At 42.2% G+C, this 24,723-nt stretch overlaps 1 protein-coding gene across 1 annotated transcript in view; it reads right to left on the bottom strand.

Moving 5' to 3' along the window:
• Window positions 1-4,474: 4,474 nt before the first annotated feature.
• Window positions 4,475-24,723, bottom strand: part of XDH (xanthine dehydrogenase) — a 90,805-nt gene continuing 70,556 nt past the window's right edge. The window contains exons 25-36 of the mRNA XM_023736414.1: window positions 21,072-21,263; window positions 20,733-20,878; window positions 19,862-19,943; window positions 14,862-14,957; window positions 14,083-14,211; window positions 13,321-13,395; window positions 12,687-12,739; window positions 10,829-10,943; window positions 9,578-9,643; window positions 7,913-8,101; window positions 6,496-6,672; window positions 4,475-4,711 (exon numbers count right to left, since the gene is read on the bottom strand). Coding sequence (XP_023592182.1) covers window positions 4,661-4,711; window positions 6,496-6,672; window positions 7,913-8,101; window positions 9,578-9,643; window positions 10,829-10,943; window positions 12,687-12,739; window positions 13,321-13,395; window positions 14,083-14,211; window positions 14,862-14,957; window positions 19,862-19,943; window positions 20,733-20,878; window positions 21,072-21,263 — 1,371 coding nt within the window. The 3' untranslated portion in view covers window positions 4,475-4,660. The remainder of the gene's footprint in view (window positions 4,712-6,495; window positions 6,673-7,912; window positions 8,102-9,577; window positions 9,644-10,828; window positions 10,944-12,686; window positions 12,740-13,320; window positions 13,396-14,082; window positions 14,212-14,861; window positions 14,958-19,861; window positions 19,944-20,732; window positions 20,879-21,071; window positions 21,264-24,723) is intronic.

Below are 24,723 nucleotides of genomic sequence, written 5' to 3'. Positions count from 1 at the left end.
GACTGTGGTGAAGACACATGACAGTATAACATAGTCCACCTACCACTAGGGCTGATAGAGATGAAATCATCACCTTTTAAAGCAACTAGACGGGATTTTTTTTTTTTTTTAATTCTCTTTCTCTTTACCAACCTCAGAAACTTGAGGGAATCTAAGCACAGCTCATTACATCCAGTTATCCTGTAATAGTAAGCGAATCAAGTCTTTGATGGATGTAGATACCTTATATAACTGGATTTTTTTTAGGTTAAATATTTATAGATCTTTAGAGCTGGAGAAGACCATAGAGACTATCCAGTCTAACCCTTTCATTTTTTTTCAGTAAAAGGAAGCACAGAAAGGGGCAGCGACATTCCAAGGTCACACAGATTGTTAGAGACGGAGTTGGGATGAGAACTCTGGCTTGTTAACTATTGTTTTTCTGGCTGATCTTGATATTGATAGCAGCATTTCTGGGTGGAGATTACTTGGGCTTCAAATGAAGATTTTTAAACCTGATCTTTTTTGAAATACAGAAAGGGAAAGGGAGAAGAAATCTAGTACATTGTATGTATCCAATAATTGGGCAGGTTGGATTTTTCTATTACTGAATCATCTTACTTTAAGCAGCATAGTAAAATTGGGTCCAATTAACTTTGAATTTGTTTCATTCTTTACTCTTTCCAATAAGTCAAAGATGGTTAGAGGTTTTAATCTCACCCCACTGCACCACTGCAAAATTTGAGTATGGATCTCAGGTTACACTGGTTTGAAGAAAAGGCTTTCTGAGGAAAAGCACATCAATTTATTTTATTTTTTTGTTTACTGTTGTCATTTAAGTGAAAGTTTACAATTAAAGTTAGTTTCTCATACAGAAATTTATACATACATTGTTATGTGATCCTAATTGCTCTCCCCACACTGTGATAGCATACTCCTCCTTTCCATCCCTGATTTTCCATGTCCATTCAACCAGCTCCTAACCCTCTCTGACTTCTCATCTCACCTACGGACAGGAGCTGCCCATTTAGTCTCATGGCTCTACTGGAGCTAAGAAGCACACTCCTCACAAGTAACATTTTATCTCCCACAGTCCAGTCCAATCTTTGAAGAGCTGGCCTCGGGAACTGTTTTAGTTCTGGGTTAACAGACAGTCCAGGGGCCATGCTTTCCGGGGTCCCTCCAGTCTCAGTCAGACCATTAAGTCTGGTCTTTTTACAAGAATTTGATTTCTGCACCCCACCTTTCTCCTGCTCCATCAGGGGCTCTCTGTTGTTTTCCCTGTCAGGGCAGTCATCAGTGGTAGCCGGGCACCATCTAGTTCTTCTGGTCTCAGGCTGATGAGGTCTCTGTTTTTTGTGGCCCCTTCTGTCTCTTGGGCTAATATTTTCCTTGTGTCTTTGGTGTTCTTCATTTTCCTTTACCCCCGATGGTTGGGACCAATTGATGCATCTTAATGCATCTTAGATGGCCACTTGCAAGTTTTTAAGACCCCAGACGCCACTCACCATAGTAGGATACAGAACATTTTCTTAATAAACTTTGTTATGCCAATTGACCTAGACATCCCATGAAAGCATGGTCCCCAGACCCCTGCCCCTGCTACTCTGTCCCTGGAAGGGTTTGACTGTATTTAGGAAACTTCTTAGCTTTGGTTTAGTCCAGTTGTGTTGACTTCCCTTGTAGTATGTGCTGTCCTTCCCTTCACCTAAGATAATTCTTGTCTACTATCTAGTTAGTGAGTACCCCTCTCCATTCCTCCCCACACTCATAACCATTAAAATATGTTTTCTTCTATGTTTAAACCTTTTCCTGAGTTCTTATAATAGTGGTCTTATACAATATTTGTCCTTTAGTGACTGACTAAATTCACTTAGCATAATGCCTTCCAGATTCCTCCGTATTATAAGATGTTTCACGGCTGTATCATTGCTCTTTATCGTTGTGTAGTATTCTGTTGTGTGAATATACCAAAATTTGTTTATCCATTCGTCCACTGATGGGCACCTAGGTTGTTTCCATCTTTTTGCTATCATGAACAGTGCTGCAGTGAACACGGGTGTGCATGTATCTATTTGTGTGACGGCTCTTATTTCTTTAGGATATACTTCAAAGAGCGGGATTGCTGGATTGTATGGTACTTCTATTTCTAGCTTTTTAAACAAGTGCCAAATCGATTTCCAAAGTGTTTATACCATTTTACATTCCCACCAATGGTGAATAAGTGTTCCAGTCTCTCCACAACCTCTCCAGGATTTATTATTTTGTGTTTTTTGGATTAATGCCAGCCTTGTTGGGGTGAGATGGTATCTCATTGTAGTTTTGATTTGAATTTCTCTAATGGCTAACGATCGTGAGCATTTTTCATGTGTCTGTTAGCTGCCTGAATGTCTTCTTTGGCCAAGTGCCTGTTCATATCCTTTGCCCATTCTTTAATTGTGTTATTAGTCTTCTTGTTGTTGAGGTTTTCCAGGATCTTGTAGATTTTAGAGAGTAGATGCTGATCGGATCTGTCATAGCCAAAAATGTTTTCCCAGTCTGTAGGTTGTATTTTTACTCTTTTTGTGAAGCCCTTCAATGAGCATAAGTGATTGATTTTTAGGAGCTCCCAGTTATCTAGTCTCTCTTCAGGTGCTTGTGCATTGTTACTTATGGTTCATATTCTGTTTATGCCATGCACTAGGGCTCCTAGCCTTATCCCTATTTTTTCCTCCACGATCTTTACAATTTTTGATTGTATATTTAGGTCTTTGATCCATTTTGAGTTAGTTTTTGTGCACGGTGTGAGGTATGGATCTTGTTTCAGCTTTTTGTAGATGGATATCCAGTTTTGCCAGCACCATTTGTTAGAGACTGTCTTTTCCCCAGTTGATGGACTTTGGGCCTTTGTTAAATTATCAGCTGCTCATAGGTGGATTAATTGATGTCTGGATTTTCAATTCTGTTCCATTGGTCTATGTATCTGTTGTACCGATACCAGGCTGTTTTGACTACCTTGGCAGTATAACAGGTTCTAAAGTCAGGTAGTGTGAGGCCTCCCACTTTGTTCTTCTCTTAAGTAATGCATTACTTATCCGGGGTCTCTTCCCTTTCCAGATGAAGTTGGTGATTTGTTTCTCCATCTCGTTAAAAGATGCCGTTGGAATTTGGACTGGGATTGCAGTGTATCTGTAGATCGCTTTGGGTAGAACTGACATTTTCACAATGTTGAGTCTTCCTATCCATGAGCAAGGTATGTTTTTCCACTTACGCAGGTCTCTTTTGGTTTCTTACAGTAGTATCCTGTAGTTTTCATTGTATAGGTCTTTTATTTCTCTGGTTAGATTCATTCGTAAGTATTTTATCTTCTCGGAGGCTATTGTAAATGGTATTGATTTGGTGATTTCCTCTTGGAAGTTCTCTTTGTTGGTGTAGAGGAATCCAACTGATTTTTGGATGTTTATCTTGTGTCCTGATACTTTGCTGAAATCTTCTATTAGTTCCAGTAGTGTTCTTGTGGATTCTTTGGGGTTTTCTGTGTATAAGATCATGTCATCTGCAAATAGAGATACTTTGACTTCTTCCCTACCAATTTGGATGCCCTTTATTTCTTTTTTTGGCCTAACTGCCCTGGCTAGGACTTCCAGCGCTGTGTTGAATAAGAGTGGTGATAAAGGGCATCCTTGTCTGGTTCCCATTCTCAGGGAGAATGCTTTCAAAGTCTCTCCATTTAGGATGATGTTGGCTTTTGGCTTTGTATAAATGCCCTTAATTATGTTGAAGAATTTCCCTTCTATTCCTATTTTGTTAAGAGTTTTTATCATGAATGGGTGTTGGACTTTGTCAAATGCCTTTTCTGCATCAATTGATAAGATCATGTGGTTCTTGTGTTTTGTTTTATTAATATGATGGATTACATTGATTGTTTTTCTAATGTTGAACATCCCTGCATAGTTGGTATAAATCCCACTTGATCATGGTGAATTATTTCTTTGATATGTTGCTGAATTCTATTGGCTAGAATTTTGTTGAGGATTTTTGCATCAATGTTCATGAGGGATATTGGTCTGTAATTTTCTTTTTTTGTGGTGTCTTTACCTGATTTTGATGTCAGGGTTATGCTGGCTTCATAGAATGAGTTTGGGAGTATTCCGTCCTTTTCTATGCTCTGAAATACCTTTAGTAGTAGTGGTGTTAACTCTTCTCTGAAAGTTTGGTAGAATTCTCCAGTGAAGCGGTCCAGGCCAGAGGGAAAGCACACTGATTTAGAATAACTTTGGTTTAAGCCTCTGGAGATCTGTGGAATCCCCTTTGAAGGACAGATACTGTCAGCAATTGAGGTTATTCAGGTTGTCCAGAGAATTTAGTGATAGTCATGGCCTTTGTAAGTTAGTGTGATAAATCTGTAGCACAAACACATCCTAAACCTATTACAAATACATGATTAAAATAGACATGAAATGACCTTAATCTGATATTAGCCACCTGGGCCTAACAATTCTGAATTTGCATATCATTATGTTTGAAAATCATATTTTTAATCAGAAATTTTCAAGGTATTTAATGTTCTTCCAAACACCATCCTGATAAATCACAGCTTTGTCATCCTGCTACCTTGATAGACTCGTATTCTGCAGTACATGCTTCCAGCTCCAAAGAAGCCCCAATGTAATGTAAGAAGACTCTCCTGGGGACTTTCTCTTCACACCCTCAGAGACCAGGGTTTACAGTTTTCTGGTACACCAGTGACACACTAGGAAGGAACGACAGAGTACTCATTGCCAGGGTCTTCCAGTAGCATGGGACATGGTGCTCCCCTCCCGTACACATGCCAGCTCCCACCACTGCCAACCACCATTGCCAAGATCAAACACCACTCTGCAGTTCCAGCCTTTGGCAATGCCCCCAGGACAAGACCCCTTAAATCCTACTGTTCATTTATTTATTAAACACTTTCCATGTACCAGGCACTGTATTATGCTCAGGGGATATTGTGATGAACAACATAGATGTGGTTGCTTCTTACATGGTTCTTATAGCACTAAAAACCATTGTTGGTTCATAAAATGAACTGCTCATATGAATCCATTACAGGGATTCTAAATCACTGGTGTATTGTAACATATAAAAGAGGCTGGGACTGGACTGGATTAAAATCTTTAAGTCTGGGACCTCACAGGTGCTCTGATGATTGAGTTCTACATCAGATTGTTTGCAAGGAGCTAACTTGCAAACTTTGTAAGCTTGTTGGGGGCCATGCAGAGCCTCTCATCTCAGGGAAATGGGGTTTGGGTAACTATCAGCACAGGGGGCTACAGTGGAAAGGTTCTGGGGTGTGGGAAGGTTACTGCATAGCTATGGACGACCTCACTGTCTGGGAGCTCAGCATGTGGTCTCTGTATCTCTCCCTTCCGAATTAAATATACTGGCAGACCTGAAGGGTGACCTTGCTGGGGCCCATTTGCCTCCCTCACCATCAGTGCTGAGGTCTGGGATGGCAGATTTGCCTGGCTCATGGGGCTGTCCTGTACCCTCCCCATTTCTGGAACACTTTGAGTCCATGAGCACCCACTTTATCTCTTATCCCAAAGACCTGTCAAATTTCAAAATATCAGGGTATAGGAAAACCCTGTCCTGCTAAGTCAAAAGAGGTTGCAGTTGAAAACGCAATTGGAGAGGCCTATATGTGCAGTGGAGCCCTGGTAGCAGAGTGGTTAAAAGCGTGACTGCTAACTAAAGGTCAGCAGTTCAAATCTACCAGTTGCTCCTTGGAAACTCTATGAGGCACTTCTACTCTGTCCTTTAGGGTCACTATGAGTCAGAATTGACTTGACGGCAACAGGTATATGTGCATTGTCCTCTTCAGCACAACTCAGAAGCTGGGCTGGTTCTGGTCCTAATATGGTTTTGTTTTGCCAGAAATTGTCCACTAAAAGTATCATGTATGGGCTTCCCAAAGTGATTCAGATGACTATGGAATTCATCTGTGCCCTCTTTACACACATCTCCAAGGTAGAAACTGATCACAATATAAGGCAGTCATCTATTTTCCTAAAAAGTGGCTAAGTCCTCAAGGGCACCTCTTTGTCCTCAGTATCAGCATGCTACATGGGAATCTTGGAACAAACATGGTCGACCTCATTAATTCATTCTCTTTTTTCTTCCTCCATCTCCAAAGTCCTTTACATAGTGTCTTTAACAAACAAGGTTCTCAAAAATCCTAGCGAGTGATGCTAAAGATTAGACTGTTTTGGAGTTTTATCCATCACCTTCATCTAGATGGAAAAGAATGGAATCTGTGCTCCGCCCACCTCTAGGGAGGCCCAGCTATAAGCTACAGCTTTAGGGAGGTTTCTCATTATTCTCTTGCAAATCCATCCAATTGTGTGTCTCACACCACATAGTGAAGGGTGGCCATTGATACAAAGCTGCCAGTTGAGACAGAGCCCAACATCTACAGAACCTTCCCCTGCACTCGCAGGCTAGCCTTTGCCCTAGCGTCCCTCAGCCTGACCAGGCACTTGAGAGGTACCATACCAGGGTGGTGAACTTGTCCACACAGGCATTGCGAATCTTCTCTGGGGTGGCAGGGCTGTCTAGTCGGAAAAGCTTCTTCGTATTGTAATCTGCATGCTGAGCTCGAGCTGCGTGGATGGCATCTTTGATAGCAAAGAAGATGGAGGCAGCCAGGAAGAGGGGCGGCTCCCCGACAGCCTGAACAGACAGAGATCAGGGTAGGGACTTAAGAGTGGCCCCCATCTCCGAATCCCTGCAGGAACCAGGAAGCAGGGGCATGGAGCCAGGCACAGTGAAGGCTGGTGATGCCAGAGAAACCCCACCTAGCACTAAGGGGCAACACCAAGGAAGGCAGTAAGGGGCAATCAGAATTAAACAGAGCTGAGAAGAATCCATTGAGTGAATGATCACACCTCACTGGCACATTTCTTTTAACTCTTGCTACGTAATCTTCCCTGATGAAATACAACATATCATTCAAAGTTATATTAAATAATTGCAATTTATAGAGAAAAATATTTGTTTGACATGAGTTTTAACTCTTTCTTTACAGTTTTTAGCCTAGAAGAATCATCTACTTGCCACTCTGATAACAACATTTTTAGGCACCATAACTATACTTGCAATCTCTAGCACAGATTCTTTTTTTTTCTCAAAGCAAGGACTGGTGATCACCTGAATAAGAATCACTAGGAATACTTCTCAAAAATTCAGGTTGCAGATCCTTACTCCAGGCCTATAAAATCAAAATTTCTAGGTGGTGGGCTCATGGAGCTGCGTTTCTATCGTGAATCCTGGCGATTCTGAAGTGGATTATAATGTGTCCCAGACTCCACACAGTAAAGTAAATCAAGAGATGAGCAAATGGATGTGTTTGGTTGGCTACAAATGGTTATTCATCTTCTTTCTTAGACCTAAGACTGTGTCAATCAGCTGAGTTAATTTTCATCCATGTTTTCACAATCCTTCAGGCATGCTGATCTAGTCTTAAGGTCAGATCCTGGTAAACGAAGGGGGTAAGTGGGTGCGTACAAAGGGACTTCTCCATCTGCAGTGAAGGCAATGCACTGATTATTGTGGGACAAGAGGAATGCTGTATCTGCAAAATCATCTCTCAGGTCAAGTATCAGAGATGCACACCTGGGATTTGGGTGGAGGCCAGAATTTCACCTTCAGCATTTGATTTAAAAATCTGAGTCCACCCAAAGGAGCCTGCTTCAGATCCCACTAAGGTGGTGTCCTCAACCCAATTCAACTGGTTCTCAGGCAAGACTGCCCACCCCTCCACTGCCCTCACCAAAGCCAGTGCCAAGCCCTCTTCTCTCTTCAAGAAGATCCCCTTGCAGACCCAAGCAGTGAGTGACCAGAGCCCCTCATCCCCACTTGCGGCCTCCCACAGTGCAGATTGTAAGGCAGCCCAGACCCAGAGTGACAGTACCTTGGATGCATAGATGGCTTTCTTGTTGGGGCAGTCACGGAGAAGGGACACCCGGAACTCAATGGGAATGCTGCCAAATGCAGGGATCTTGTAGGTGCTGGGGCCACGGGTATGTAGGCTCCCCTCGGGAGAATAGTGCAGCTCCTCCAGAGTGAAGAGGCCGAGGCCCTGAACAAATGCCCCTTCCACCTGTAGGGCAGATGGAGACCATGCTCACCCTGCCCTCCTACTCCCCAAGGACGAATACTGCTTCCTACAACGGGTACAATGCCCACCTCTGGGGCGAGGCCTAGAAAGAAGCTAAAAGGAGCTCTCTAATGCTAACCTGGCTCCTGCTCCAGCCCCAGGATCACCTATCTGGGCCTTTACCAGGGATTGGCTCAGACAGAGAAAAAGCATTCACACTGAAGGTCAGTTCAGAACTGATCAGCAATTGTAGGACTGTACCACAATGGTGGGCATAACTTCCCACTAAAACCTGTTACGGGGCAGATGAAGACTTTTTTTCCATTTAGCCACTGAGGATATGGCGACCTCAAACTGAAAAGCAAGCACACAGTTGCTAGCACTGTCCCTCAGGGGCCCACACTCCTTCCTGTGCGCTGGATGAGATCTCAGACCTTCAGATGGCCCCAGGAGAGGAGTAATGACTTGGATAGTAGATTCTTTGAGACTTTCCTCAGGTAATTTTGAACTCCCACCCCCCACCTGTCCTTTGGGAGAAAGAATACCCAACAATACCTTCCAGACTCTACCAGGACTCCTGCAACACTCTACTGGTCTACACGTCTGCTCATTAAGCCCACTGCTCAGAGGAGGGGAATGTGGCACCTCAGTAGCAGAATAACTCGTTCAGGGGAGGGACCATGAAGTAATCATCTTTGAATCCCCAGTTGCCTGGCATCGGGGCTGCCTATGGCCCTGCCTATAGAGAGCCCACAAATAGTTGTTTAATGACTTCTGAACAGATTAATTAATGATTGGACTTCTGGGTACTCAGTAATTGAACATTTTTGAGAAATACAATCTACATTTTCTACCAAATGCTCAGTACTTGAATTCTTTATTCCTCCTGCTGTCTTCTCCTGTTTCTACCTAATCTGCTCAATATTTTCCCATATTTTCCAAAAGTGATTTTCTTTGGCTCATGCCTTTACTCCTCCTGCTCTACACGTGTCTTTTGCTCCAGTGCCCTCCACCACCCCATCATTGGCAGCACATGCTTCCTATAGCTCAAAAGCAGTCCTATATGGAAAAGGAAAGGAGGGGGGAGAAAACTCTTCTGACCTCAGACTCCACTGCCTTGGCATCGATCCCAAACTCAATCTCCATTCTATATTCTGCTGACTCTCAAGGTGTGTGTGTGTGTGTGTGTGTGTGTGTGTGTGTGTGTGTGTGTGTGTATCCAACATTTTCACCAATCATCACGATGTCCTCAGAGGTGTGAGTACCCATTCCAAGGTAATCCATATTAATTTGTCTTCTGCCTTGAGAGCTGGGCGGGCTCAGTAATCTAAATCGCACTGTGTAGGAGACTCATTTGGTATCATGTTCAGGCCTACTTAAAACTATTTTGGACAACATGCTGTGCCTAGCGATCCTAGGAGGGGAATGGGGCATATCAGTGGCCAAGTCCACCACCACCTTGGTCCCCATGAGCCTTACCTGCCCAATATCAATGGCAGGATTCAGACTGGAGCCAACATCCATGACAATGTCTGTGCAGAGGTTCTAAAGTTTGAGAAGAAAGAGATGTTTGAGATGATGTATGGGTCTTGGTGACCCTTAAGCTGTAAGTGCTAACCCAAATAGTACTTTCACACCACTGCTCTGAGCATGCTTGGTCAGGAGAGTTAATGTCCCACCAAGTCTCCACTGCCATCATCAGGGCTCAAGTGTTAGTTCTTACTTAGCAGTCAAGGAGGGAGGAGGAGTGGCAATGCTCCCTCAGTAACGTGAAATAACTGTGCACACACTCATGCATGAATAGTAATGGCAGGTCCCCAGGACATGGGTCTAAGGACTTGAGTCTGGGTAGATCATGTGAGGAAGGGATCATCAAACTACAGCCCGTGGGCCAAATTCAGCCTGTTTTGGAGGACCTGGGAGCTAGTTAAAGGAGGCCTGGTGGCACAGTGATTAAGTGCTCGGCCACTAACCAGAAGGTTGGCAGTTCGCACCTCCAGCTACTCAGCAGGAGAAAGATGTGGCAGTCTGCTTCCATAAAGATTACAGCCTTGGAAATTTCATGTAGCAGTTCTACTGTGTCATACAGAGTTGCTATGAGTCAAAATTGACTTGAAGGCAATGGGTTTGGTTTGGTTTTCTAAGGTCTCTAGGTGGCGCAAATGGTTTCTACTTCTAGCCGTAAGGTCAGAGGTTTGAACCCACCAGCTGCAACTCGAGAGAAAGATGTGGCAGCCTGTTTCCGTAAAGATTACAACCTTGGAAATCCTATGGGGCAGTTCTGCTCTGTCTCATAGGGTTGCTATGAGTCAGAATTGACTCGATAGCAATGGGTTGAGTGAGCTAATTATGCCTTTTACATTATTAAATAGCAAAAAATAAAAAAATAAAAAGAAGAATATTTTGTGACATATAAAAATTATGAAATTCAAATTTCAGTGTCTAGAAATAACATTTTATTATAGCATAGCCATGCTTATTTGTTACATACTGTCTAAGGCTGCTTTCACGCCACAACAGTAGAGTTAAGTAGCTAAGACAGAGGCTACATAGCCCGCAAAGTCTAAAATATTTACTATCTGGCCCTTTACGGAAAGAGTTTGCCAACCCCTGCTGTAAGGCATTATTTTCCCAGCCAGAAAGTTTGTCTCTATCAGATCTTAATATTACAATTCAGTTGTTTCTATATTCTTTTCCCTCCTTAGTACTAAGTTTTTGCCAACTTCTTACCTTATGATCCCCTGTTAGGCAGTCAATTTCCACTTCAGAGCAAGCCACACCATAGCTGAAGTAGTGGAAGGGATTCCCTGAGTTTGTCTCAAAGCTATAACCAAGGTTGGGTGTTCTGAGGGAGAAGAGAGAAAATACTGCACATACAGGAAGATAAGCACACACCATACACAAAGCCTGTCCCACAAAATCTTGAGACCCTAAAAGATTTATTTTTTTCATTCAGCTGTTCTCCAACCAAGTCCACGTGTTTGGAATATTTTGAACTTGTTAATGAAGTCCAGGTATTCCAGAGCATTTTGTCTCTTGTCTCTGCTCTATTTTGCCAGTGGCCTTTACATAAATCATTCTGAATAGCCTAGCACTGTGTAGAATTAGCATGGTGGTCTCCACATGGTAGAAACAGAGATGACAGATTTGCCTGAGCTCACGGAGGACAGTAAATTCACACTCCAAAGAATCTACTGAATTAGAACCCAAGGTCTTCAGAACCTAAAGTCCTGCCTGTGATAGTTTCTGGGCTGTTCACACAAATTCACCTGTTCATGGGGCTGCTCACCATTCTCAAGAGGAAAGTTAAGAAGATCAGTAGCTCACATCAGCCTGGGTGTATCTTTAAGAAGCCACCTGCCCACATTACTCCCCACCTAATGGCCCCTTTGAAATTTCAACAAGTGATTTGAGGAAAATGTTATTAATAGAAACAAGCACTTCCTTATACATTTTTTCTTTTTCAAACCTGAGCACCCTATACAATCCCAATTTTTCATGAACCATGTATGTGTGTGTATATATTTACATAACCAGAGTTTATAATACACTGTATCAATGTCGGAGTACCTGGGTGGTGCAAACCATTCATGTGTTCTGAGCTAACTGAACACTTGGAAGTTTGAGTCCACCCAGAGGCACCCTGGAAGAAAGTCCTGGCGATCTACTACCAAAAAAGCAGCCATTGAAATCCCTATGGAGCACAGTTCAACTCTGACACATGTGGGATCACTATGAGTTAGAATTGATTCAATGGAAAACGAGTTGGTTTAGTATCTACATTATTCTATACATTACACAAAAATAAAGTGAGCTGATGTGGCCAGACTCTGCATGAAAACAAAACCAACACAGGGCTGAGAGGAAAGGCTTCTCCCCGGAGAAATCATCTCCTTTGTTAGCTCTGACTTTACTGTGTCCATCCAGGCCCTGTCTTTACATAACCCCAGTTTCATCAACTCCAAATGTGAAATAGGAACTTATTAGCAGATCTGCATTATTTTGCTCATGTAGGTCAAATATTACATAACCCAGTGAGAACTGGCAAAACATTTGGTTGCCTAAAATATATATGTACATTCATACATTCACACAAGACCTTTCCAAGCAACCATTAACTATTTTCTTAATCTAGTGATCTGTGAAAGAAAAGGCCCTAGTTAAATTTCCCAGAGAAAGCGAAATTATGACCATCATATCTTTTTACAACTTCTAAGTCAGATGGGCAGGATCTTTGTCTATCCACGCTGCTACTGAATTTTAAAGTTGCAGAAGATATGAGAAACCACTGACCTCCCCAACTGAAGTAGTATATACATTTTAAGACCAGAGCTAGAAAGCAGGTCTTCTGATATGGCATCTCATGCTGTTGCCTCCTTGGCACACAATTTAGTAATCCCACATATTTCAGAACATCTTTAAACTGAAATTGGTGGAACTACATTGAAGAGATAAGAGTTTTGATGGAGCTGCTCTCCCCTGATCACAGCCTGACAAAATTCCGTACTGGAGGGGAACTCGAGGGTTAAGATGACAAAACATTTTCCATGTTTCTAGGTGAGATGGGCGAGAACAGCCCCACACTTACCTATAAAACCCAGTAGCAGACAAGCTCACTGCGTCCTGGTAGGCAGCTATTACCTGAGGAAGAGGAAATGGCCATCAGGAAGTGGCAGAGGTCTCAGAGAACATGGTTTTCTGAAACCCTGGCCTGCCACTCTAAGCTTTCATGGGCTCATCCTCCTCATCTGGAAGTGGATCAACTCTTTTTTTTCTAGTGACTCTGACTTCCATACTTCACATCGCATCTCACTGCCAGCAACTAAACCGGGTCCTCATCATCCAAAGCCCAGAGTACTACATTAGCTCTTAACTGGTCTTCTTGCCTCAAGCAGCCACCCGAACCCACCATGTAACCCAGCCTACACCTTGCAGCCAGAGACCCTGTTAGCACACCACACTGCCCATGCCACTCCCCTACTCCAGATCTTTTGATGACTCCCCATCGTCTATAGAGCAAATGCCTATAGGGACCCTGATCTTCTCTCTGGCCTGTCAAATCATCCAGCCCATCTGTCAACATGGCCCAAACTTACTACAACAGCTCTCAACTTCTCTTTGCCTTTGTGACTAGATCTATGACTAGAACTGGGTAGAGACAGAAGCACTGCTGTGGATTTCCCTCTCATCTGAAAAGGCGACTTGGACCAGCTCACACTTACCCAGTCTTCCCAGGAGCCACTGGGATTCTGCCTCTTGAAGGGTTCCAGCCTTTTCAGGATGGTCTGACAAGCCTCCTAAAGAGAACGTCCACCACACACCAGACACATCAATCCTCTGCATTCCATGGCCCAGGCGAAATCTCAAGGGCCTTGGAAAGGCTATCTCAAAGCAATGCTGTGTCCCAGTGTGACTCAAACCTCCCTGTCACACTCCCAGGAATGACAAGCCAGGAGTGGAAGCCACAGGGCTCTGCCACAAGGCCACCACTGGGCCTTGCTTGGGGAACATTTCCTGACCCAGTTCTCAGGCTGACAAAGGGCAAGATGTTCTAGGGACCACCCAGAGGTGCCACCTCCTATCAAACTGCCTTGTTTGATTACATCTCCACATGTGTGAGGAGAAGCAAGAGGGTCTGACCTGGCAGACCCTACAATCAGATTTCAATTTCAGCTAATTTTCTTGTGATCAGTTCTAGCACCAGGAGTATGTCTTCCCCAAAACCCCTACTTTCCCTCTGACACTCCAGCTTTCTCTTCCCTCCTCCTGCACTGATCCTTCTGGTTTTGATGGAAGAATTCAGGATTCTTGAGTTTGTCTTTGAGCTTGGAGTTTGGAGGAACAGCATACTCCTGAATAAGAGAGCCAAAGGCATGGCCACAGCCAGAGAACCTGCAAGGACCATTCAAGCCACCGTCCAGGATACTCTCCCTACCCAAAGCCCTGGTTGGCCTTCAGCTCTATGACTCCCACAGACTCCTTACATAGACAGCCTGTCCGTTGATGTCACTGCTGACGGAGGCAGCTGTAGGAGAGGTGTTGGGCACGGTATTAGTGCTCGTCTCACTGATGTAAATCTTAGAGATGGGGATTTTCAGAGCTTTGCTGGCCACCTGCAAAAAGAGAAGACATCACCCTCTAAGGAAGGGATCATCTTGGGGCTTGGCTGTCTTCTACCCAAGACAACATTCAGGTTCACTGTCACAGGCAAGAAAATAATTTTGTTTAAGCTATAATCCTATTTAGACTGGGATGTTCTCACAACTGGCCAAATTTGAAGCAGCACTTTATGAAGTGGTTTGGTTGGATAAAAAAATTCATAAACCTAGTGGTGACTAACAATAGCTTTTTAAGCTAACCCTGGCTTTTTAAAATCCAATTGGCCAATTCCCACGCGCCAAGAAGATGTGCTAATTCTAATTCTGCTCCATCATCCTGGCTCCAATGTGAGAAGTCTCATAGCGGGTGGTGAGCTAGCTACCTTTACACAGAATTTATCCACCTTACACACAGAGGCATAGAGCCCTAGAATGTAGGTACCAGAAGTGATCTCAGAGATCACCTGGTCCAACCCTGTGCACAGAAGAGAAAACCAAGGCTGAGGGGGAAAAGAGTTGTTTAAGGTTATATGTAATGAGTGCCAGAACCCAGGCCATCTTCTGCTTCTAGTATGCCCAACCACTCAGCTCCTCATAGCAGATGCCACAGTGCCAGAGAAGACTCCCATACTCCCCTGATCCCTCCTTGAGCTCTATCTGTTCACCTGGACCATCTTGGTGTGAAGACCTTGACCCATCTCAATGCCTCCATGGGTCACCAGGACAGAGCCGTCCGTGTACACATGCACCAGGGCTCCTGCCTAAAGGAAGAGAAGAGTGCCAGACAAGATTCAACAAGTCTTTAGCTTAATTCAGTCCCAAGGCCTAAGCTGAACTATGAAAGGCTTGGAATCAAAGGTACCGGGGCCCAGGAAAAAGAAAATCAGCAACATTTTAGATATATACCTCAGAAAAGAATTATCTTGTTGTTGATAGGTGCCCTCCAGTTGGTTCCAACTCATAGCAACCCTAAGTACAACAGAATGAAACACTGCCGGGTCCTGAGCCATCCTCAAAGTCTTTATCCTTGAGATGGTTGTTGCAGCCACTGTGCCAATTCATCTCATTGAGGATCTTCCTCTTTTTCACTGGCCCTCTACTTTACCAAGCATGATGTCCCTCTCCAGGGACTGGTCCCTCCAGATAACGTGTCCAAAGTACGTGAGACCAAGTCTTGCCATCCTTGCTTCTAAGGAGTATTCTGGCTGTATTTCTTCCAAGACAGATTTGTTCATTCTTCTGGCAGTCCATCATATATTCAATATTCTTCACAAACACCGTAATTCAAATGCATCAGTTCTTCTTTGGTATTCCTTATTCGTTGTCCAGCTTTTACATGCATATGTAGTGATTGAAAATACCGTGGCTTGGGTCAGGCACACCCTACCCCTTAAAGTGACATCTTTGCTTTTTAACACTTTAAAGAGGTCTTTTCCGGCAGATTTGTCCAGTGCAGTACATCATTTGATTTCTTGACTGCTACTTCCATGAGCATTGATTGTGGATCCAAGTAAAATGAAATCTTTGACAACTTCAATATTTTCTCCATTTATCATGATGGTACTTATTCGTCCATTTGTGAGCATTTTTGTTTTATGTTGAGGTGTAATCCACACTGAAAGCTATAGTCTTTGATCTTCATCACTAAGTGCTTCAAGTCCCCTTCACTTTCAGCAAGCAAGGTTATGTCATCTGCATATCACAGGTTGTTAATGAGTCTTCCTCCAATCCAGATGCCACATTCTTCTTCACATAATCCAGCTTCTCGGATTATCTGCTCAGCATACGGATTGAATAAGTATGGTGAAAGGATACAACCCTGACGCACGTCCTTCCTGATTTTAAACCATGCAGTATCCCCTTGCTCTATTCAAATGACTGCCTCTTGGTCTAAGTACAGTTTCCTCATGAGTACAATTGAGTGTTCTGTAATTCCCATTCTTCGCAAAGTTATCCTTAATTTCTTATGATCCACACACTTGAATGCCTTTGCATAGTCAATAAAACACAGGTAGAAAGCTGGTGATAGGGAACCCAAGGTTAAGTAAGGACAGTGTTGACATGCAGTGGGGTTCTTAACCATTGTCATAGGACAATATGTGTACTGTTTGTTTAATGAGAAACTATCTTGTTCTGTAAACCTTCATCTAAAGTGAGAATAGCAGCACAATTGGAGGAACGTAATTGACATCACTGAACTGTACATGTAGAAATTTTTGAAATGGTGTATCTTTGGCTATGTATATTTTCAGCGAAAAAAAAAAAAAAAAAAAAAATGTCCTCCAAGGCTGAGAAGGGAGCGTGTTGACGTGTCGTGGGGTTGTTAACCAATGTCATAAAACAGTATGTGTACAAAATAAATAAATAAATAAAAACAGAATACAGGTAAACATCTTTGTGGTATTCTCTGCTTTCAGCCAAGATCCATCTGATATCAGCAATGACATCCCTCATTCCACATCCTCTTCTGAATCTGGCTTGAATTTCTGGCAGCTCCCTGTATGTACTGCTGCAACTAGTTTTGAATGAACTTCAGCAAAATTTTACTGGGGCATGATATTAATGATATTGTTCAATAATTTCCTCATTCTGTTGGCTCACCTTTCTTTGGAATGGGAACAAATAAAGATCTCTTCCAGTCACTTGGCAAGGTAGCTGTCTTCCAAATTTCTTGGCATAGATGAGCGAGCACTTCCAGTGCTGCATCCGTTTGTTGAAACCTCTCAGTTGGTATTTCGTCAATTCCTGGAGCCTTGTTTTTTGCCAATGCCTTCAGTGCAGCTTGGACTTTCTCCTTCAGTACCACTGGTTCTTGATCATATGCTACCTCCTGGAATGGTTGAACGTCGACCAGACCAACTCTTTTTGGTACAGTGACTCTGCATACTCCTTACATCTTCTTTTATGCTTCCCACGCTATTAACTATTTTCCCCATAGAATCCTTTAATATTGCAACTCGAGGCTTGAAGTTTTTCTTCAATTCCTTCACCTTGAGAAATGCCGAGCGTGTTCTTCCCTTTTGGTTTTCTAACTCCAGGTCTTTGCACATTTCATTATAGTACTTTGTCTTCTTGAGCCACCCTTTGAAATCTTCTGTTCAGCTCTTTTACTTCATCATTTCTTCCTTTCGTTTTAGCTGTTCTATGTTCAAGGGCAAGTATCAGAGTCTCTTCTGACATCCATTTTGGTCTTTTCTTTCTTTCTTGTCTTTTTAGTGACCTTTTGCTTTCTTCATGTATGATGTCCTTAATGTCATTCCACAATTCGTCTGGTATTTGGTCATTAGTGTTCAATGCCTCAAATCTATTCTTGAGATGGTCTCCAAATTTGGACAGGATATATTCAAGTTTGTACTTTGGCTCTCATGGACTTGCTCTAATTTTCTTCACCTTCAACTTGAACTTGCATATGAGTAATTGATGGCCTGTTCCACAGTCAGCCCCTGGCCTTGTTCTGACTGATAATATTCAGCTTTTCCATCGTCTCTTTCCACAGACGTAGTCGATTTTATTCCTGTGTATTCCACCCAGCGAGGTCCATGTGTATAGTCACCATTTATGTTGTTGAAAAAGTTCTATGAGTATTTGCAATGAAGAAGTCATTGGTCTTGCAAAATTCTATCATGTAATCTCTGGCATCCTTTCTATCACCAAGGCCATATTTTCCAACTACTCATTCTTCTTCTTTGTTTCTAACTTTCCCTTTGCACTCACCAGTAATTATCAATGCATCTTGATTGCATGTTTGATCAATTTCAGACTGCAGAAGTTGGTAAAAATCTTCAATTTCTTCATCTTCGGCCTTAGTGGTTGATGTATAAATTTGAGTAATAGTTGTATTAACTGCTTGTCCTTGTAGGCATATGGACATTATTCTATCACTGACAGCATTGCACTTCAGGATAAATCTTGAAATGTTCTTTTTAATGATGAATGCAACACCATTCCTCTTCAATTTGTCATTCCCAACATAGCAGACGATATGATTGTCCAATTGAAAATGGCCAATACCAGTCCATTTCAGGTCACTAATGTCTAGGATATTGATGTTTATGCATTCCATTTAATTTTTAAATTTTTTTATTGTACTTTAGATAAAGGTTTACAGAACAAACTTGTATTAAAAAATTAATACACATACTATTTTGTGACATTGGTTGCCAACCCCATGACATGTCACCACTCTCCCCTTCTCAATCCTGGGTTCCCTATTAACCAGCTTTCCTGTCCCCTGCTGCCTTCTACTCCTTGTCCCTTTTGTTTTATGGGCCTGTCCAATCTTTGGATGAAGGGTGAACCTCAAGAGTGACTTCATTACTGAGCTAAAAAGAGTGTCCAGAGGCAATACTCTTGGGGTTTCTCCAGTATCTGTCAGATCACTAAGTCTGGTCTTTTTTGTGTGTGTGAATTAGAATTTTGTTCTCCATTTTTCTCCAGCTCTATCCAAGACCCCTTATTGTGATCCCTGTTAGAACAGACGGTGGTGGTGGTATTCGGGTACCATCTAGTTGTTTTGGACTCAGTCTGGTGGAGGCTGTGGTCCATTAGTCCTTTGGACTAATCGTTCCCTTGTGTCTTTGGTTTTCTTGATTCTCCCTTGCTCCAGATGGGGTGAGACCAGTGAAGTATCTTAGATGGCCGCTCACAAGCTTTGAAGACCCCAGACGCTACTCACCAAAGCAGAATGTAGAACATTTTCTGTAAAAACTATGTTACGCCAGTTGATCCATTTCATTTTTGATGATTTCCAATTTTCCTAGATTCATACTTCATACATTCCATGTTCTTATTATTAATAGATGTTTGCAGCGTTTCTTCTCATTTTGAGTCGTGCCACATCAGCAAATGGAGGTCCCGAAAGCTTTACTCCATCTGTGTCATTAAAGTCAACTCTACTTTGAGGAGGCAGCTGTTCCCTAGTCATATTTTGAGTGCCTTCCAACCTAGGGGCTCATCTTCCAGCACTATATCAGACAATGTTCTGCTGCTATTCATGAGGTTTTCACTGGCTAATATTTTTTAGAAGTAGATCACCAGATCCTTCTTCCTAGTCTGTCTTCGTCTGGAAGCTCAGTTGAAATCTGTCCCTCACAGGTGACCCTGCTGGTATTTGAAATAGCGTTGGCATAGCTTCCAGTATCACAGCAACACACAAGCCATCACATTATGACAAACTGACAGACATGAAGGGGAAAAGAATTATATCAGTATAAATCATAAGATTTATAAAAGAATTATAGCAGTATAAATCTTATGATTTAATTTATAATCTTGTGATTTAAATCGTAGTTTGCAAAGTGTTTTCATATCTTTTTCTCTGTCTGTTATCCTCAAAGGAAGGTAGGTCAAATATCTTTGTCTTCATTTTAAAGATGAAACAGGATCAGAAAAGCAGTAGCTGTCCATAGCCCTACACTTAGGAGTAAGAGCTACAGGTTAACCCAGATCTTCAAGTCTCATGCTGCTTTCACTCTCATGTGATATATCAGAGAAACAGGGACATGCAAGCTCAAGTTTCATTTAAATGGCAAGGAGCTCCCCAGCCAGTGCTGCTACCAGTGACAATGGGATCTCATTTGCAATACTATAAACAAGGGAAAGCTGGGGCCCCGGTCCATTGAAGACCAACAAAATTTTATGAAAATAATAATTCTGAAGCAATTACCTGATTCAGAAAAGGCACTGTGAAGCTTATTCCAAACTTGGTAGGAATTATGCACAATCCTCTCTTTTTCCAACAATTCTCCCTGGAGAAAAAAGAACATTCTCATATGAACTTCTCTGCCACATTTATGTCAGTTTGGACATATTCTCGATCAACATCTTGCACCAAATCAGAATGAAGATCCCTGAAGCCATCCTTAAAGCCAATGTCAACAAATGAGTTGTGCCCAAATTGCGTAGGCAAAAATGACAAAGGGGGGGATTTGGGTTCTGGGTCCTCCAGCGCACTGGAACAGGGACCATGCCTGGGAGTCCTAATTTTAAAGTGTCGTTACTCTTTTTCTGGAGTGAGATTTGGATTTGGTCAGAGCACCCTGCTGATCTTGGACGGTCATCATCCCGGGGAGGAATTGTGACTTGCTGATGATAACTTTTCTGTGCTGTATACTTGGTTATCAGAGTCACTCCGTGGGGAAGATGAGCCAGCATCATTATCCCCACTTTGCTGATAATGAAACTGAGTCCTAGGGAGATGCCAAGCTCAAATTTATAGATTAGTGGCAGAGCCAGGTGCATAACTGTGGTGTTCTTAGTCCTGGACCAGTGTTCTTTGTACTATGGTGTGCTCAGAAGGCATACGAATCTGTAAAGATGAACTACAACTGATGCGCTATGGTTCCAAGTATAAGACTCTGAGCACATCTGCCCCTGGGCTTAAAATCGTTACAGGATCTTCCAGAGATGGCTCTGAGTGAGTTGGAATACTGAGCAGCCTCATAATTTCTCTACGAAATTATTAGTTTCCTACTTTAAGTTCAGCCAAAAGGCTGTAGAATATGAAACCCCAGAAAGCTCAGAACATTTGTGCTTACTTGTTGAACTTCTCAACCTCATCCTTCCGAGTTTGGTACTGAGAACTTGCTAGGCATTCATCCCAACACCTGGTCAAGGTGAATCCCTCAAGCTTCTGGTTGAAGTGTGTCAGGTCTCCTTCTTTGTACATGTTCATCTTCCGTACCTTCCCAAGGAGAGAGACACTAAGAGCTTGTTGGTGGCAAGAGGCTAGGGGAGGTGCAACCTAAAGGTAAGCTACAAACTCCCTCATAAATGCCTGTGTCACCTCCTCCCATGGGAGATGTCCAAGATACCAAGCCACTCTCCTCAACATAGACTAACCCACTTGGACCTGTGCCATCAAATTCCCAACTTACTTCCTCTGCAGGCAGCCCACAGGTCACTGCAACTTCACTCATCCAGTACTCGGCAATGAGCATCCCCTGGGGCCCCCCAAAGCCCCGGAAGGCCGTGTTGGAGGGCAGATTTGTCTTGCATAGTCGTCCAGTGCCCCGGATATTGGGGATTTTATAGCAGTTGTCCATGTGTAATAGAGCTCGCTCCATTATCTGAAGCAGAGGAAAGTAACATGGGAGAAAACAGTGCATTCATTTCATGGCTCCTCCAAGGAAGGACTTCAAGGGCTGCACCTATCCTTGCCTTTCCCAGCCCCACTGCCACTGCTCTTCTTTGGGCCCAAATTATTTCTTCCCTGGGATATTGCAATAGCCTCCTTATGGCACTCCTGGTCTTCAATTTCTCCTCTCTCTGATTTATGCCTCACAGTAAAATATAAGGTAATGTTTGGTCAAACACTTGCTTAAAAATGGCATGTATTACCAACAGAGTAAAATCCATAGGTCTTTAAGCATGGGATTCAGCACACTTTATGATCTTGTCCCAATCTATCTTTTTAGCCTCTTTTCTGACTACTTGTTAGTCTCTCACCTTTATTACCCTACTATCCACCTACTAAAATCCTCATCCAGCTCTTCTATGGGGAAGTCCTTCCCAGGCTCTCTAGTTGGAATCGATCACTTGCCTCTTTAAAACAAAAGTTTATTTTATTAATTCTTTTTTTAAACTTTTATTGTGGGAAAGTATATATAACAAAAAATTGTCATTTTAACCATTTTTAAGTGCACAGTTCAGTGACATTAATTACTTTCACCATGTTGTGCAAACATCACCACTATTTCCAAAATTTTTCATCACACCAAACAGAAACTCAGTACCCCCTAAGCAGTAACTCCCCATTCTCTCCTCCTCCCAAGCCCTGGTAACCACTAATAAAATTCTGTGTCTATGTATTTGCTTGTTCTACCTATTCCATGTAAGTAGAATCATACCATATTTGTCCTTTTGTATCTGACTTATTTTACTCAGCATAATGTTTTCAAGGTTCATCCATGTTGTGGCATGTATGAGGACACCATTTCTCTTTATGGTTGAATAATATTGCATTGTACACATATACCACATTTTGTTTATCCATTCACTGTTGATGAACACTTGGATTGTTTCCATTTTTTGGTTACTGTGAATAGTGCTGCAATGAACATTGCTGTACAAGTCTCTGTTTGAGTTCCTGCTTTCAAGTCTTTTCATGATACACCTAGAGTGGAATTGCTAGGTCATATGGCTATTAATTCATTTTTAAATTAGTTTTCATTGTCATTAAAGTAATACCAAAAATAGCTTAAAGACTCAAATACTTCTGTAAGTCATGTTATAAAAACACCAGTCCCCTCCACCTCCTTTCTTTCACTCCCCAGAAGCAACCACTTCCAATTCTCATTTCTGATTCATCAACTATTTAAATTTGCTTCCATACCTCTAAATAATGAGCTTACACTGCTACTTCTTGACTTTTTCAGTTTTAAACTTTTATATTGTATTCCCATTATGGAAAAAGGACAGTTGTTTCTCTCTCAGCCCCCATAATCCCCTCTCCCCTACCCATTCCTGCTTCCTATTGTCCATCCTCCCAATATAGTTGTATTTTGATTTGATCAATCCTCAGTTTGCCATTAACCAACACCCACTGCCATCCAGTCGATTCTAACTCACAGCAACCCTATAGGACAGAGTAGAACTGATTCGTAGGGTTTCCAATGCTGTAATCTTTATGGAAGCAGACTGTCACATTTTTTTCCCGAGGAGTGGCTGGTGGGTTCCAACTGCCAACCTTTAGGTTAACAGGCAAGCACTTTAACCACTGTGCCACCAAGGCTCCTTAGTTTACCATTACACTGTAAACACTATTCAAAGTTGAACCATGTAGTTTTACTATGATAACTTTTCTCTTTCTTGATAATATTCCCCCCTGAAGTTATAATTATTTTTATCTTTTCATTTGCTTAGCTTTCTATACCAAAACTAAAAACCAAACCCATTGCTGTCGAATCAATTCCAACTCATAACGACCCTACAGGACAGAGTAGACCTGCCCCATACTATTTCCAAGGAGCAGCTGGTGGACTCCAACTGCCAACCTTTTGGTTAGCAGCCACGCTCTTAACCACTGCGTCACCAAGGCTATATACATATTAGTAAATTAACTTGAAGTTATCCCCAGTTCTAAAATCTTCTCTCGATGTGTTCAAATGCATTAAGTTTTCTAGCAGCTTCATCTTTTTTGAAGGAGGCAGAGCCTTCTGGTCAACTCCAACTTGAATTGGCTGCCCACTAGGCCTGCTGTTCAGCTGTTACCTTGGGAGTTTTCCCTTCACAGTCATCTTAGGGATTCTCTTCATCTCTCTCTATATTGAATCCTGTTTCCAGATGCCATGTTCTTCTCTTCTTTAGTTTAACCTCATTTTGTTGGAGTAGGTCCTTCAATATCTTCTTAAGAAAGGGTACCTTGTATGTCTGAAAATGTCTTTATTGTGCCCTCACCCTTGATTGATAGTTTGGCTGTAGATGAGATTTTAGGTTGGAAACAGGCTTTCCAGTTACCCTCAACATTTTGAAGGCATTTTACGATTACATTCTAGCTTTCCAATATTGCAAAGGCCAATGTCTTTCCAATTCTTGACCCTTGAAATTTTAATTTTTTCCTCCCTGGAACCTGTAAAATGTCTCTTTGCCCTGAGGTTGCTAAAATTTCACAGTGATATAACTTAGCATAGGTCGATTTTCCTTCATTGTGCTAATTATTGGAAGGGCTTTTAGAATCTCAAAACTTATTTTCAGTTTTGGGAAATTTCTAGAAATAGCAAATGCTGGAGAGGTTGTGGAGAGAATGGAACACTTATACACTGTTGGTGGGAATGTAAAATGGTGCAACCACTTTGGAAATCGATTTGGCGCTTCCTTAAAAAGCTAGAAATAGAAGTAGCATACAAACCAGCTATCCCACTCCTTGGAATATGTGGATATACCATAGTTTGTCCACTCGTCCACTGATGGGCACGTAGGTTGCTTCCATCTTTTGGCTATTGTGAACACTGCTGCAATGAACATGGGTGTGCATATTATCTATTCATGTGACGGCTCTTGTTTCTCTAGGATATATTCCAAGGAGCAGGATAGCTGGATCATATGGTACTTCTATTTCTAGCTTTTTAAGGAAGCGCCAAATCGATTTCCAAAGTGGTTGCACCATTTTACATTCCCACCAACAGTGTATAAGTGTTCCAGTCTCTCCACAACCTCTCCAGCATTTGTTATTTTGTATTTTTAGGATTAATGCTAGCTTGTTGGGGTGAGATGATATCTCATTGTAGTTTTGATCTGCATTTCTCTAATGGCTAATGATCGTGAGCATTTCTGCATGTGTTTGCTAGCTGCCTGAATATCTTCTTTGGTGAAGTGCCTGTTCATAGCCTTTGCCCATTTTTTAATTGGGTTATTTGTCTTTCTGCTGTTGAGGTTTTGCAGTATCTTGTAGATTTTAGAGATTAAACGCTGATTGGGTTTGTCATAGCTAACATTTTTTTCCCTATCTGTAGGTTGTCTTTTTACTCTTTTTGTGAAGTCTTTTGATGAGCATAGGTGTTTGATTTTTAGGAGCTCCCATTTATCTAG

Source organism: Trichechus manatus, unplaced genomic scaffold (genome assembly GCF_000243295.1).
Source record: "Trichechus manatus latirostris isolate Lorelei unplaced genomic scaffold, TriManLat1.0 scaffold00005, whole genome shotgun sequence".
Classification (NCBI taxonomy): domain Eukaryota; kingdom Metazoa; phylum Chordata; class Mammalia; order Sirenia; family Trichechidae; genus Trichechus; species Trichechus manatus.
This window is presented reverse-complemented; position numbering and strand designations above follow the sequence as displayed.